This window comes from Solanum tuberosum, unplaced genomic scaffold, assembly GCF_000226075.1.
Source record: "Solanum tuberosum cultivar DM 1-3 516 R44 unplaced genomic scaffold, SolTub_3.0 scf00092, whole genome shotgun sequence".
In the NCBI taxonomy this organism is placed as follows: Eukaryota; Viridiplantae; Streptophyta; class Magnoliopsida; order Solanales; family Solanaceae; genus Solanum; species Solanum tuberosum.
In genome coordinates this window covers 297728-313362 of record NW_006239019.1, presented here as the reverse complement: position 1 = coordinate 313362, position 15635 = coordinate 297728, and the positions used below count along the sequence as shown (strand labels likewise).

The following is a 15635-nucleotide window of genomic DNA, read 5'->3' as shown; positions in this document are numbered from 1 at the left end:
CTTGGAGAAAATTTATTTTTTTTGTGAATGGAGATAAGAAAAAAAAATTAAGTTTTTTTATTTGTAAGGTATCACCATGGACAATAATATTCTCAATTTTATTTTTTTATTTCCAAAATTTATGGTCAAATCAAAGTTAAGACGTTAAGAGTGTTTAGTTTATATAACTTTCAACTGATTTTAGCTTATAAGCATTTTAATTCGGTGATTATTAAATACACAAATAAATATCAAATTATAAAATTTTACTCATGAACATCAAATTACCAAAAAATTCGACTTGATTCAGTAATTCAGTTATTAATATTTTATGTCCAATCCTACTTAACACACACAAATAAATAATAGTTCAAATATCTAAATAAAAGTTAGGTTGCCATCATCGATGTACTAAGCCAAATATAAACGTGTATATATATGCAAGAGAAGAGAATAACCTTTCATTCATTCTTCATAAAAATAAATGGCGGCCGAATTAGAAACTCCGCTGATAAATAAGAAATATTACTACGAAAATTGTCCGGGTTGTAAAGTGGATCAACACAAGTCGGGTCAAACGGGTTTACCCATTAAGGAGCTCTTCACTATATGGGTTGTCATACTTGGTACAGGTGATTCGTTAACGATTACATAATAAAATATGTTCGAATCAATTTTCACATACCTTAACTAATATAATATTTATTACCTTCTACCAATAATAAGTCTGTCTATGATATTATGAGTTAAGAAGTTAATTTTTTTTTTTTAAATTATACTTTTTTATATTTATGGTCTACGTCACCACCACTAGTATATACTCCATATTAATTTACGATTTAATAATGATTATGTAATATATATTTTTACTTTAATTTGATGTAAATATTGAGTACAAGTAAGTTTTTATAGTGAATGTTATTTTGTTTTGTTTTTATTTTTTAAAAATTCATTATTTTATTAGTAATATGTAGTGAAGAAGTAAAGCAGAAGTTTATCATGATTACCGTACTGCTTTCTCATGGGGATATTATTCAGTCATTTGAGAAACTATTTTTAAATATTTTTTTTTATATGCATTGAAAACGAACTCTAAAATATTTTTTCTATCATTAGTTTTCGTTTTCTATCACTTTCAAAATACATTGGTTTTTTCTAAATCACTTACGTAGGGACAATTAATTCGTAGTAGCATGCATGTGAATCAAAGAATAAATGGGAAACCCCTATCTATTTAAAAATACTCTCTCCGTTCCTTTTTATATGCATTTTTTTAAGATTTTATTTGCATTAAGAAACTAAGTAAGTTTACAATTCTACCCTTATTTCATGTTTTTTGAAGTCAACTTTTTAATAAATGATAAATAAATTCATCTTATATCGTGCTTAGAGATGATAACTATTCGATCAAAATTCTGATTTATTTCGTGGTTCTGGAGATTCTTGTATTAGACGCACGCCATATTAATGTGTTATGTGATAGTTACTTTGTTAGAAGTCTGATTATTAAGCATTGAAATTTTAAGTTCATGTGTATAATTGCCTATTTTAACTTTCAAGCTAAGTCTGATAAGTATTTTTTATTTTTTTGGCTATCAGCACTTCCAATATCATCACTCTTTCCATTTCTTTATTTCATGGTAAGATCTCTCTCAATTCTTTTGGTCTATTACGTTCTTGTTGTTCAAATCTTCTCGAATAAATTTGGTGTAGTGATAAGGTCTGCGTACATTCTACTCTACTCAGACTCTACTTGTGGGATTTTACTAGGTATGTTATTGTTGTACAGATAAAGGACTTTCACATTGCAAAGAGAGAGGAAGATATTAGTACATATGCAGGTTATGTAGGTAAAGCTTATTTCATTCTATAATTTGTATGTTGAGAATTATGATCATATAAAATCTGTCGAAATTCGAATAAATACTTATGATCAATTTCCTGAAAATGCTGAAGGTTCTGCATTTATGCTTGGAAGAGCTTCGACATCTGTTTTTTGGGGAGCAGTGGCTGATCGATATGGACGAAAACCAGTTATAGTTTTCGGCACTTTTGTAGTGTAAGACTAATCCTTATTGCAAATGTTCTGTTTTAGATTTCATTCACTTAAATGTCAACAAGTTTATACTGCTTTTTTTGGTTTAATTGTGCTTCTTCAGGGTTGTTTTCAATACTCTCTTTGGTCTTAGTGTCAACTTTTGGATGGCAATTACTACGCGATTTCTTCTTGGTTTTTTAAATGGTTTGATTGGACCAATAAAGGTATCCGATTGGCTTAATACTATCTTACATGAATTCAGTACTGTATCAGCTATTCTTTTAAGATGCTTACCTTCCATGTTTAGGCATATGCTGCAGAAATCTTTCGTGAAGAATATCAAGCACTGGGAATGTCAACGGTAATATGTTATGCAAATGATTTCTAACAAACGAAAGGAATGCATTTCTGAATGACCATTTATAGAATGGATTTTCTGTTTGAGTTGTTTCAGATTAGTACTGCTTGGGGTATTGGATTGATTATTGGTCCAGCTTTAGGAGGCTTCCTTGCTCAGGTACTTTCCTTTGCATAGCTATGTCCTTATTTGTACTAGTTCATTAGCATGTATGCTCTAAATGTCCGCTTTGAACTCAGCCTGCAGAGAAATATCCAGACGTATTCTCAAAGGATTCTATATTTGGGAGGTATTCTGACTTCTTTCTTTTCATAATTGTGTATCTTCTTATGTTGCTTGAATTTCTACTCGACTCCAACGTATGATACTTCTCTGCAGATTTCCCTATTTCCTGCCTTGCTTGTGCATATCACTGTTTTCCTTGGCTGTGGGTATTGCTTCATTTTGGCTCCCGGTAAATCTACCTGATTACATCAATATTAGTTCTGTCAAATCTTGTTTGTAGTCATACAATTAGTATATTTGTGGTAATAGGATGGTATTCGTATTTAAAGCTCATGGATTTTGCAGGAAACATTACACAATCATGATTCAAGAATGCCGCCTCAAAGTTCATATGAGGCTCTGGAGGAGGCTGCATCTGATACAAAAGACAGAAATGAATCAGTCCCAAAAGAAAACCTTTTTAAGAACTGGCCATTGATGTCATCGATCATCTTATACTGTGTCTTTTCTCTTCATGATATGGCTTATACAGAGGTATACCATATCATTAAAACGTAGATCATGCTTGTTCTTTCATTCTTGTGGCACCAGGGACATCGTATAACTAATCCATTACATCATCCTGTATCCTGTTTGCTTCTGCAGATCTTCTCATTATGGACTGTGAGCCCCAGAAAGTTTGGAGGCTTAAGTTATTCAACTGTTGATGTTGGTGAAGTACTATCGATCTCAGGTACAAGCGAATTTTCTAGTAACTTACATTCTTTTGTAGATAAATGAACCTTGCTTGTACTCACATAGTGATCAAGATTTCATTTTCATATTTTTAAAGCATCTGAGTTGTCTGGTGTCTTGTTTACATAGACAGAACTATAGCTAATACATTTCATTTCATATAGTGATCGATAAGATGTTGCATAATGAAAATCATGATGATGCATGTTTCAGGATTTGGCCTTCTAGTCTTTCAACTATCTCTATATCCATTGGTTGAGAAGTATGTTGGCCCTATCGTCATTGCTCGAGTTGCAGGAGTAAGCACTTAAACTTGTAAAATACGTTCAACTCTTGCGTTCTATTGATCCAAGCTTACAGAAAATCTTGAAGTAACTTAAAATTCCCTGATATGATCAGGTTTTGTCCATTCCCGTGCTGACAAGTTACCCTTATATCGCCATGCTATCTGGGATCGCCCTCTCTGTCGCAATAAATTTTGCATCTGTGATCAAGAATGCTTTATCTGTAAGTGTTTTTTCTGGTGTCTCTAATTTTTCTTACCAACTAGTATCTTTACCATTCATATGGAAGCAAAATTTCTATACGTGAACTATGTTCTGCATACTAATATTGAAATTTATGATCTCAAAATCTAACATTTGACATCAAATTGTCTCCAGATATCTATCATAACAGGGTTGTTCATATTGCAAAACAAAGCAGTGGTAAATTCGTCTTTGCTCTCTCCTTCAAAAGCTACATATATCTTGTAATTGTCGATTACAGAAGCATTATATCATCCATGCCCTAGGTTTCACTTGTTTTTGGACTGATATTATATGATTCATAACCTCAGGACCAGCGACAACGTGGAGCTGCTAATGGAATTGCTATGACAGCAATGTCAATTTTTAAAGCTATAGGTCCAGCAGGGGCAGGAGTACTGTGAGTTCATTTACTTTGTTATTCTTTAGAACTAGGAACGCAAATCTCTTTTTTACAACTAAAACTGTCGTCTTTTCTTGATCTGTGTAGCTTTTCTTGGGCACAAAAAAGGCTTGACGCTTCCATTCTTCCAGGTAATGACTAAATAACTGAATTCAGTTGAACTCGTAGCACATACATTGCATTCATCTATGCTCTCTCGGATCAGATCTTTATATATGTTTGTGTTCAACTCGAATGCAGGTGATCAAGTGGTGTTCTTTGTGCTGAATGTGATTGAGGCAATTGGTGTGTTGCTGACATTCAAACCATTCCTTGTTGAAAAACAAAAAACTTGATGTGTCCCTTTTGAATGTCATTTTTTGTTATGTTTGTGTAGGATGTGCAACTTCATTCATCCACTAGTTCTAATATAGTACATCGTAAAATTTACATATTTGAAAACTTCAGAATATTATAGGCATTTTGTACTTAGCTTTGTTGTAAGGGCTCCAGTTAGCCCAACAAGGAAATCTAACTCCTCTTGCGTTTGATGACACTATTGGATAATCAAGGCATAATATTAAAACTATGCTGGACTCTTCAAGAATTCCGAATCATTCTTTTGAAGCTCATCACTAGTGTAACATACCTACAAAGGGGCTGATGTGATTGCAGACATAGCTATGTGTGAAAATACAAATAGCTCTATCTCTGCACTTTTTTTAAAATTATCAATTGGCAATTTTTGTCCATCAAGTTATTTGAGAGGATTTTTTGACAAGCAAGTTGTTTGTTTTGTTCATCAAATCGACATTAATTTACTAGTTAGTAGTTCTAGTTCCTTGAATATGTCTGTTTTTTGTAACATCCCCTTTGGAGGGTGTCCTTTTAATTCAGATTCATTTGAACGTCAGTTCTTAGTGGTTCTTTTAAGCCGTATTTCTTCTTGTATGATTAACTTTTAATATTAATATAGTATATCTTTTTGACCAAAAGAAAGAAGAATATTTTGTCAATTGCTTATGTTTAAAATGTATGTTATGAAAATGTGAACGCAGCGCGACAATTTGTCTCTGACATCAAAAGTCACAAATTTTATTTTCAGGCAATAACACATAGTTCAGTGACTTTTGGTATAAAAATTAATTCATGACTTTAACTGGTATTGAATTGCTTTTATATATATAGAGAGACAGAGAGATCATCAGTGAAATAACCCTAGAATTTGTGAATTAACAATACAAGGATTAGTCCATCTAAAGAGAAAAGTATCCTTGAAATAAATAGTCTATGTATAACAATAATTCTTCATGGGCAATTTTACATATGATCGCTCAATTTTTATTTTATATTACCAAAAGTCATTAAATTATTTTTTGTAAATAAATAAAATACACTCAATAACACCTGATATCATAAAAGTCTCGAAATTATTTTTTATAACAAAAAAGTCATTAATATTATGAACGACTGATTATGAAGGGACCATTTCATTTTTATAGATTGATCCAATTTATTATTCTTTTCTTGTGTCTATTTCGTTATAAGGGATTGATTCACATGTACAATCTTTATAACTTTATGCTATACCCATAAATTGATCAATTCTTATTTGGAAAGATGCACTCAACTTTTTCAAAATTTCACTCCAAATGATGTGATAATTATGCATTTGATGATAAAAAATCATAATACTTCTGTAAAATGTAAAATGAAGTGTTTAATAACTTTAGTACAATAAAATATGATCCTTTCATTATTAATCACAATATAAAAATTATTTCATTATTAATTACTATTTAACAATCATTATACACTAATTTATTAATCAAATATAACTTGTCTTCAAACTAAACAATTACATAATGTTATTAGTAATAATTTGTGTATAATTAGCTTAAAGGCGGAACCCATCGATAACCCCTTAAAGTTGACACAAATTTTCACTTAGACACCTCAAGTAGACTTTGTTCATTTTAAACACCTCAAGCAGGACCCCCCATGTCATTTTGATCCTTTTTGACAATCAGCTAAAATTACAAAGTGTGTGTAATACACTTGCGGATGACATGACATGATGACTAATTAGAACCTTACATCACCCCGCCCCCATCCCATCAACCTTACTTCCATCATATTTGCTTCCCCAACCCTCCCACAATTTTGTTGGTTATTCTTCCATTTTTTTATATAAAAAAAATCATTAGATTTTAATACTTTCTTTTTTTTGTTGTAAATTTGATTTTGAGAACCATTTTATCGATAGTGAGGTGAGGTTCTGACAAATATGACATTCTTCTTCTTCTTTTTTGAAAAAAAAGAGTGTGTTTTGTTCTAATAAATGTTTTCAAAATTAATGTGATGATTTGTTAAAAATTTGTTCTTGTAAATGTTTTTAAAATTAGTGTGATAATTTATTTATTTTAATTTTTAATATTTTGTAAGGTTTTTTTCATCATGATTTTTCATGGTGGAAGGTGGAATAAGTGGTAGGGATAAAAAGTGAAAGAAGATGAATAAGGAAAAAAAAAATTCAAAAAAACACTCCTCACGCGCTCAAAATGGGTGCAGCACACCCAATGTGTCAAGTCAGTAGAAAGTGTCAAAATGACATAGCGGAACTGAATATGAGATATCTAAAATGAACAAAATATAGTTAAGATATCTGAGTGAAAATTAGTTGTATCGAAATGTTGTTTGATAAAAGGACTAAATGGGTGAAGTCTAAAAAAATACCTTCGTTTTGCACTTTCCCCAAATCTTCTCCTTTCTCTCTATCTCACTTCGAGCAATGATTGTCTTCTTCTGATTCTTCCAATTCCAGAAAGAAATTTGTTCACTAGATTCTCTAATTTAGTATTTAAATATCCTTAGATTCTCTCAATTTCTGAATGGACAGAATCTGATTTATCATGAGGAAGAAACTTGATACTCGCTTCCCTGCGGTGAGCTCTACTTTACACTTTTTTTTCCTCTCAAAAGACTATTTCTGTTTCCTTTACTTTGTTGTATAAGTTCGCCATGATCTGCTTATGGGTTGTGTTAGTTTCAATGAATCTGGTGTTTTCTGATCTGGGTTTGACAGAATTTGGTTTATTTTGTTCTGGGTATGTTGTACTTCTTGGAAAAATTTGTCCTTTTTTTTTGTCAGTTCTTGAGTGTTTGTTGTATTTTTGAGAGAATCTGAGCTATGCTGCTTAGTGGGTCGGGTTTTTTTTTTCATGGGGTTGTTGTTTACCTTTTTTTAGTTGCTTTATAGTTTATTGGGGAAATGGATAACTTGAATTTTGACTTCACTTGTACTGTGGCTCGTGTTATAAACAGAAATTGAAGAAAGATGAAGTGAATTCTATGTTTATAGATTCCTATCTGTAACTAAAAGGTTTGCTGTTTATGTTAGGTCGATAGAATTATTATATTGTAAATTCAAGTTGAAAGTTTGAGTCTTTTTAGCAGTGGACATGGGATTTTTTTTGTTTGAAGTAGGATGCAGCCTTGGCCAAGTTTAGTGTAGGCAAAGAGCAAAATGGAGCTAGGATTTTGTGTTGTCGGTTAAAGTTATTGGTTTCATTTATTGGTCAAATAAAGAAAAATATTTTGCTGCTAGTTCTTACTGAATTTAAGGATTTGGTGTTGTGGGTTAAAGTTATTGGTTTCATTTATTGGTCAAATAAAGAAAAATATGTTGCTGCTAGTTCTTACTGGATTTTGTACTTATTTGTTATGGTCCATGAAATGACTCAAGTGAGGCAGTACCATGATGTGGTATGCCACCTGTGCTAGTCACCGTGGATCATTGTTGGATACAGAAAGACAAATAGGCAAGTTCTACTTTGTTGCAAATTGTTGTTGTTTCGCAGTGTAATATCTTTGGGAGCATTTGGAACTTTTTCAGCTTATATAAATTCTTTTTGCTGCTTTGGTGGTCAAAAGCATCTACAACTATGGGGCATTCTGTTTGGAGCTGACTGTTTGAAGTTGTATATTTTCTTTAAAACTGTAAACCAATTAACCCTAACTAGTCCAGGCCAAGCATTAAAAGGCAACTTATTCTAACTTGTCTCAAAAATGTCTATTGTAGACATTGAGGCCTCATCTCAAAGAAGTAATCATAGGGATGTGCCTATTGCTAAGCAAAGAAAAGAACAACTAGTGCAATGTGCAATGCCTCATAATGATGCCTGTGTTAGAGTTGTCCTCAAATCAATCATATTAAGTGTGCAGACCTCTTAATCACTCTTCTTAAATGGCAGTATGGCACTGCCACAGCTAACTATTTGTCTTATTATTTTTCTGGAGTTTTGTGAAGACACATTAAGTATAGTATTCTGGTCTGAATTACTATAGTAAAAGATGGTAATTTATCACTTTTTCAAAGAAAGAGAAGGGTGGAATATCCTTATGCCAGTCTGTCTTTGGCCAAATGGATTTGTGACAAGAAGTGGGATACTGGGATCCCTGTCTCATATCTGTGTGTTAAATGAACAGATATGCTGGTGCCTCTCTAGGATCTGTGTTATTACCTTTCTGATTCAAGTAGGGTTTCTGTTTCAATGAGTATTTTCCTTCGGATTAAGAATTAAAAGGATGAACTTAGAGGATTAACATGGAAAACATATTGAAGAACGTCTAACAAGATTCAAGTCTCTTCTATTTGTTATCATTGGCATCCCTATTGTTGTTTTCGTCACCATCATTATTTGCTTTTTAGCTTTTGATTCTATCAAATGTGGAATGTCTGAAGAGATCTCATTTTCTTCATGAAAAATGTTTAGGCCCGGATCAAGAAAATTATGCAAGCCGATGAGGATGTCGGTAAGATTGCAATGGCTGTGCCTGTTCTAGTGTGTAAGTCCCATAATGTTTGTCTTGCGTCAATTTACTCAGTGGTTATCTTTTTCTAACCCTTCCTCTCTTGTCATTAATTGCAGCAAAAGCATTGGAGTTATTTTTACAAGACCTTTGTGACCGGACATATGACATAACTCTTAGAAGAGGAGCAAAGACTGTTAATTCACTGCACTTGTGAGTGACATTTTGAAATCTCGATACATATGTCTAGATCAGATCTGGTAGCTAATAAAGATCCATTACTAATCGGGATAATTCGTTGTTTTGTTTGCTATAGTCCTGATAATCAACTTGACTCTGTTGAGTAGTTGCTTCAAATTTGTGCTTATCTGGCTCAGGTCTTTGGATTCTAATATATTTGTAATCATAATGCTTAGATGAAACACAAAGGCGCTATGGCTTTGCTAGGAATGTAATTAGATTTCAATATTCACATGTTAACTTGGTTGTCTGCTAAGTTATTGAACCTGTTTCAGGAAATGTACTTGCCTGGTGATAGTGTATAGGTCTTCTGTGCACGGTTTTCTTATGTAATACATTTGATGAATTTATTTCTGCAGGGTGCTTCATCTCAGTGCCATTGTTATTTTAGCACATTTGATTGATAAGAGGACCTTAGTCTTCATAGTTGTGTCATGTGTGGCACTTTTGGTAAAACCGCTTTAGTCTTTTTGATTCTTTTCTCTGAAACTATCTGCTCTTGTAGTGCTATTCTTTCTTTAAATCTGTTTCTATCATTGGAAACTTGTCCAGCTAAGTGGTTGAATTGTTCTGCATTTCTATCATGCTCTCTCCAAGTGTGCCAATTTCTACTGCATGCCAACTGAGATGGATCTAGAAATCATGACTTCTTTTAAACATTATTGGAGTATCATAGCTTCCTCTTATCATGGTGCGGTATCTTATGTTTGAAAGAACCTGAGCTACCAACCCAAAACCTTAAGGCAATAGGTGAAGTGGCCTAGGACATTATGAATCCCTTTTTCAACCCTTACACGACCAATGAGGACCAAGTGTATTCTCCAACACTCTCTTGCATGTGTGACCCAGTTCTAGGGTTTACATGTGGATTGAAGATTTTCTTTTTATCCACCCATTACCGTAAGGTTTTGGTTGGACGCTCAGATTTTGTCACATGGATCAGAGAGTCCAACCCAAAATCTTAAGACAATGTCTGGAAACCCTTATGCAACCTATGAGAGATAAATGTAATCTCTAACAGTATGATATATGTTAGTAGTTGTCTCCCACTTCAGCCGTGTACTTCAAATCAAGAGTTCCTTTGTCTTTTCCGATACCCCAAATGGCCATGAATGTACTTTATTCAGTTGCTCTACTTCAACTTATTTCATAATAGTTTTCTTCTTTTTGTTGATACTCAAGGGACCACACGTAATTGCATAAGCAGCTAATATGATGTAAAAATCCTTATTTGTGAGTGTGAACATGTAAGGATTACAAAAGTTTTGCTATGTATAATTGTGTATTGATATTATCACTCTTATGCTTGGGTTGTTCTTGATCTTCTTGATGCTTGCGAGACACTACTGATGAAAATCAGTTATCAAGTGATCTTATAATAAATCTGTAGTCGTAGAGAGTACTAGCTGCTAGTGTTAATAGAATTAGTTAATAGCTAAAGGCTGCAGAGGGAAGTGTTGGTATACTGTTTATTATCTGTAAATCATAACCTCAAATAATAGGGATTAGGGTAAACAGTCGCAATGAAATCCTAGGTTCAAACTTCAAAGGATTCAACAATAGTGATGTGATTGAAGGCTCAACGGACTTCCTAGAAATGAGGCTTATCCTTAGCGTGAGGTTTCATTCAATGGAATTTTTTATAAAAAATGAAATTAGAAGAAACTCTTCTAATATCACTAATAGACCATAATTCTCTAACAAATTTAAAATAGTACTCTAAAGAATTTTATGCCTGGAATTAGATTCCAGTGCATTTATTGTTCGTATCATCTTTAAGTGTGTTAGGTAATGTATCATTTTTTTCTTCTCCACTGTGCTGAAACATCTTTGTCCTACTACGAGAACACGTCTTTACCTGCAGGTTCAGCAGGATGATGCTGCCTTTCTCACTTACTAGTCAACTAGTGAACTCAATTGCACTTCTCGCAGCAATAAGAAATTGCATGAATTTATTGATTAATATTTTTGTAATAATAGAAAATTACAACTAAACAGAAACAAATGAAAGTTAAAAATGCACCTCTAACATGCCACAATATAGTAAATTAAGTAAATTTTAGAGCTAATTATTGAAACATATTAAGACATATCTTAATCACAATCTTAAGTATACTCGAGAAAAGCAATACTTCGTTTTGAAAATACACATATGCAAAAGAATGGAATTTATATGTATGCAGAAAGAAACCTAAACTGAATCATAACATCTCAAAATTTTGTGCTCAATTTTTCCATTTAAATTTTGATCTTTCAGGGAAGGAACCTAAACTTAATTAAGAGACTATGTCCGGTTGATGACGGGGGAAGGGAGAGATATTGTACTTCTAGTGCTTTGTTGCTTCACTATTTTTGTGCAACTTCTATCAACCTCTCCTCCCGTCACTACAAGCAATAACTGAAATTAGCAAGAGAATGAATTCATGACAGTAATTGCCTAGTTTCGTTGATAATCCACTAATTCACATCCAATCTGTTTTAAAATAGTGTCAAATTTTTTGTGTGAATTAGTTTAGTTTGAATAGGAAGAAAGGATTGTGTTCTTAAGAGAGTAAAAGGAAGGGTTAGCATTTATGTTAGAATGGTGGTGACTTTTAAGTTTTTTTAAATAGCACATAAATGGAAAAATAGGAAAAAGGCCAAAATTAGGAAAAAAAGAATGATACAATTGTTGGCCATAGAGAGGTGTGGCATGACCTTGTCTATGCCTAGCTTTAATATATATATATATATATATATTTGGAAATGACGGGCTTGTTGGTTCATTTAACCTAATATATGCATATTGATTGTTTGTAGAAAGCACTGTGTACAAAGCTACAACGTGTTTGACTTTCTTCGGGAAGTTGTCAGCAAGGTTCCTGATTATGGCCATTCTGATGCTGCTGGTGAAATGCCAAAAAGAAGGTTAGGATCATTTTCTTGTTTGTCTAAAGTTAGTAGTTTTTCTTCAATTCAGTTGATTATTCCTCTTACACTTTTAAGGTGACAAACTACGCAAAATATCATATACTGTTTTATCAGGAAAGTTGCTATAGAAGAACATCATGACAGTGAGGATGAATACAAAAAGAGCAGGACGGTGAGATACCCTTTGTTGATACTTGTAGTTTAGATTCCTCTTAATTTCTCAGACTGAAAAGTGAAAACACTTACTTATAACAGTAATAAAGCATTTAGTTATTGCTTATAAAAAAGCATTTGTTCTTCAAGAATAAAAGGTGCTCTGAATGTAGTATTAGTATAAACAAGTAATTGCTGATGATCTCATTTTCGAGAGATGAAGTTTTCACAGGATAAACTGATTTAACTCATGCAAAGAGGGCACTATCTATATCTTTGATTCTTTTAATCTTTATCAAATAGTCTTATATCTTCTTCTTTTTTTTATGATGTAGTCTTGTATCTCTTTTTTTCGTTGAATGAATTTGTCTTTTTTTTTTTTTTAATGAAGTAGTCATATCTTTTTTGGTTTAGACATAAAAAGCTATAATGGTTTCATGAGTTCTAATTTGTTCAGAACTCCAGGTAGGGGGATGGCAATGGGGAGGTGCAGTGTGGGTGCGGGACAAACCCGCAAAGACTTTGGCCCGCCCCGCATTAACGCGCTCCATATATACCTGCCCCCACAGAACCTCAACAGTCATTCGCTGCAAACAATATCTGTGCAGAGATGAGTCAACAAAATGAAAATGTTCCAGCAAGAAAGAATCAAAACATAGCTTATTCCCCAGTTCCATTTTTTATTCTTATCTTCTTTCTTTATTTCTACCTTTTCTTTTATCCATACCAAATGTAGAAATTAAAGAAAGTCATGATGTGGAGAAATTAAAAAATTATTAGTGTTAAAATGCTTAAGTAAATGAAAGAACTGCCTTCTTCATGACAATAACCTTGGACAAAGCCTTTTGGATATTTAGTTGATGAACAATGTTCTAATCTCTATTTCTGTATAGGTGTTCAAAAGAAAATACCCCAAACCCGTGTACCCGTCCCGCCCCGCAAAAGTTCTAACCTGCACTGCCCCATAAAGAGTTAAAGACTAAAATTCACCCCGCAACCGCCCCGCCCTATTGCCATCCCTAACTCCAGGACCCTTGATTACTTTACTTCGGACAACATTCAATGGATGCCGTTTTATTTTTATAATGGTGGTGTCATGGGATAGTTTGTGCACACCTCAATTACTCCACCTGATACTTGCATCTTCTTAACTACCCTGTAACTCTGTCACAAAGGCTTAGGAAAATGAGAATTAAGGGATAACACTATATGAGTTGATCTATCTCTCTATGTCGCTTCTTTTATGCTTACCTCGGTTTTTAGTACTTCTCTCCTACCAGCTCCTCTTCCTCCTCCTTTTCCTCTGTCTTTCTTTCTTTCTCCCTCTTTTTCTCTTTTCCCTTTACTTTCTCTCTTCTCTCATTTTGGTGCTACATCAATTTGGTGAAAACTATATTTTTCTCTTTTTGGTAGTAGTGTACTACACCAATCTTGGTATGAGAGTATATTCATAGTTCTAATTCATTACACTTTGCTGCAAGTCTTTAGCACCAATTAATAAATACCTTACCTCCCTAAATAACTCAATCTGCAATAGTTACTTGTCCCTCTTTTCATCATTCAACTGGAATAGTTACTTGGCTCTCCTTCCCCGATGTGAAAGTTGGAGACAACAGTTGTGGTTCTGCAAGACATCATTACTATGGAAGCTTAATCCATTCTAAGTTGGCCATTTACACAAAATTCTTAGAGGGATGGAAATCAACGGTTATATGATGTTCTAATGATCATCACTTATGAGTTCCATTATAGGAATCGAGATTTTTGTTAAGAGTTGCACCAACTATTTCACTCAGTGCAGTTGAGTTTTCTCCAAGTAAGAGAGTGATGTAGCTTAAATTAAGGTTGCACTCATTATCTTTGGTTTTCTCTGTTTAGAGATTTATTTGTCGATAGAAAATGTAAATATCTTAGTGTAATATAACCCCAAATTATGGAATATTGGAATGAAGTTGATCTAAATGGAGCAAAATGGAAAATAAGGATTCATATTGGTGACCTAACTACCTTGGCGTTAAGGCACGGTGTTATTGTTTCTCTCAGTTAGTTAGGCTTTATACATATGGCATAATTAAATTCGGAGGAAGATGTAGTGTGATACAGCAACATTGTATTTCAAATGTCAGGTGTTTTTATATAATGGGATAACAAAATCATTTGTTGTTGTCATGAGAGTCACAGTGATTACTTCATATTTTCTTTTATCAATCCATGACATGAATGCCTTCATTTCCTGCAGGAGATGTCTCCTGTTAGCAGTAGTGGTAGGGGAAGAGGTAGGGGTAGAGGAAGAGGCCGTGGTCGGGTAAGCCGTGCTGATAAGGAGCTCGCACGACCTGATATGCAACTTGAATCCTGCACTTCTGCTCAGCAGAGTGGTCAACAAAATCCAAATCCTGGAACTCAGACAGAGAACTGCTCAGAACCAAAAGAATCACCTAAACAGGATTCCACTGTTGGTGACAAGGAAAACTCAGTTGTAACAACTCCTAATCTGAAGGTCGATGTAGATGATAGTACTGATAAACCAGCTGCACCGGAAATAGCACCCTGCAATCCATCGCCAAGGCCTGTGAACGAGAAAGCAGAGGAAGGCCCTCAGTGGTCCCTCGAAATGGACAGAATGGTCATCGACCCTGCTCATATGTCGCAACTGAATACAAGTGTAGCAGAAGAGGAAGAAGATTATGATGAAGAAGAGTAGGCAGATGAAATAACAAACATATGGCCTATTTAGCATATGCTATGTATTGGTTCCAGTTTCCTGTAGGCCTTGACATAAAGGGCATAAATCCCCCTGCCACCCCTTGTGATTTATTGACATATTAGTGTCTGTCTATTTCTTAGTTGTCTTTGTGACTTGAGTCTTTGTAATGGTCTCTAACCCTTTCCTTTTCCACTAGTAATAAGTAGGAAGTGTGTTTGTTGCTCCCACCAGCACTCCATGTACCAATTACTGTATGAAATTAGGTTAAGTTCATCTTGCATTTTCACTTTTTTATTTTATAACCTAGAAATCCCCGCGGTAGCTGACTAAGTTTGAGTGTCTATTTTACCAAGCGTTTCAACTTTCAAGTTTGAGCGACTATTTGTTTGATTTTAAGTGACTATTTTACAAAACATAGCCAAATAAAAACATAAAATTGCACGATTTCCCTTGAAAAGAGTTGATCTTTAATTTTTATCTTTAAAGTGGTTTGAGATTTAATTTTTGTTCTTTAACAACCGATCTTATGCTAGTGGGGCATAAGTTATTTTTCAAATTGAAGTCATAGA

At 33.7% G+C, this 15635-nt stretch overlaps 2 protein-coding genes across 3 annotated transcripts; both read left to right on the top strand.

Annotated features, from left to right (window-relative positions):
- Positions 1-433: 433 nt before the first annotated feature.
- On the top strand, positions 434-4833 carry LOC102593008 (protein ZINC INDUCED FACILITATOR-LIKE 1-like). 2 transcript variants are annotated; one of them, XM_006347625.2, is made up of 17 exons: positions 434-611; positions 1579-1619; positions 1769-1829; positions 1936-2038; positions 2139-2241; positions 2325-2378; positions 2472-2534; positions 2615-2664; positions 2754-2829; positions 2946-3134; positions 3246-3333; positions 3549-3634; positions 3735-3842; positions 3998-4042; positions 4174-4262; positions 4353-4396; positions 4506-4833. In XM_006347625.2, the coding sequence occupies exons 1-17, from the start codon at positions 464-466 to the stop codon at positions 4598-4600; spliced, it is 1443 nt and encodes a 480-aa protein (XP_006347687.1). In that variant the 5' UTR covers positions 434-463; the 3' UTR covers positions 4601-4833. The 2 variants fall into 2 exon arrangements, with proteins under 2 accessions (XP_006347687.1, XP_006347688.1); XM_006347626.2 differs by lacking the exon at positions 434-611 and adding an exon at positions 1365-1450.
- Positions 4834-6963: 2130 nt separating this feature from the next.
- LOC102591894 (dr1-associated corepressor-like) lies at positions 6964-15350 on the top strand. Its single transcript, XM_006347621.2, has 6 exons — positions 6964-7189; positions 9020-9092; positions 9176-9269; positions 12096-12203; positions 12321-12378; positions 14599-15350. Exons 1-6 carry the CDS (start codon positions 7157-7159, stop codon positions 15061-15063), a joined length of 831 nt encoding a protein of 276 aa, XP_006347683.1. The 5' UTR covers positions 6964-7156; the 3' UTR covers positions 15064-15350.
- The last annotated feature ends 285 nt before the right edge of the window (positions 15351-15635 follow it).

Excerpts from the sequence above, each read along its gene's own strand:
- LOC102593008 (XM_006347625.2), top strand. The coding sequence starts at position 464 with ATGGCGGCCGAATTAGAAACTCCGCTGATAAATAAGAAATATTACTAC. Across the intron at positions 2,379-2,471 it reads AAGCACTGGGAATGTCAACG|ATTAGTACTGCTTGGGGTAT; the intron begins GTAATATGTTAT and ends GAGTTGTTTCAG. Across the intron at positions 3,334-3,548 it reads TGAAGTACTATCGATCTCAG|GATTTGGCCTTCTAGTCTTT; the intron begins GTACAAGCGAAT and ends TGCATGTTTCAG.
- LOC102591894 (XM_006347621.2), top strand. The coding sequence starts at position 7,157 with ATGAGGAAGAAACTTGATACTCGCTTCCCTGCG. Across the intron at positions 9,093-9,175 it reads GGCTGTGCCTGTTCTAGTGT|CAAAAGCATTGGAGTTATTT; the intron begins GTAAGTCCCATA and ends CATTAATTGCAG. Across the intron at positions 12,379-14,598 it reads AATACAAAAAGAGCAGGACG|GAGATGTCTCCTGTTAGCAG; the intron begins GTGAGATACCCT and ends CATTTCCTGCAG.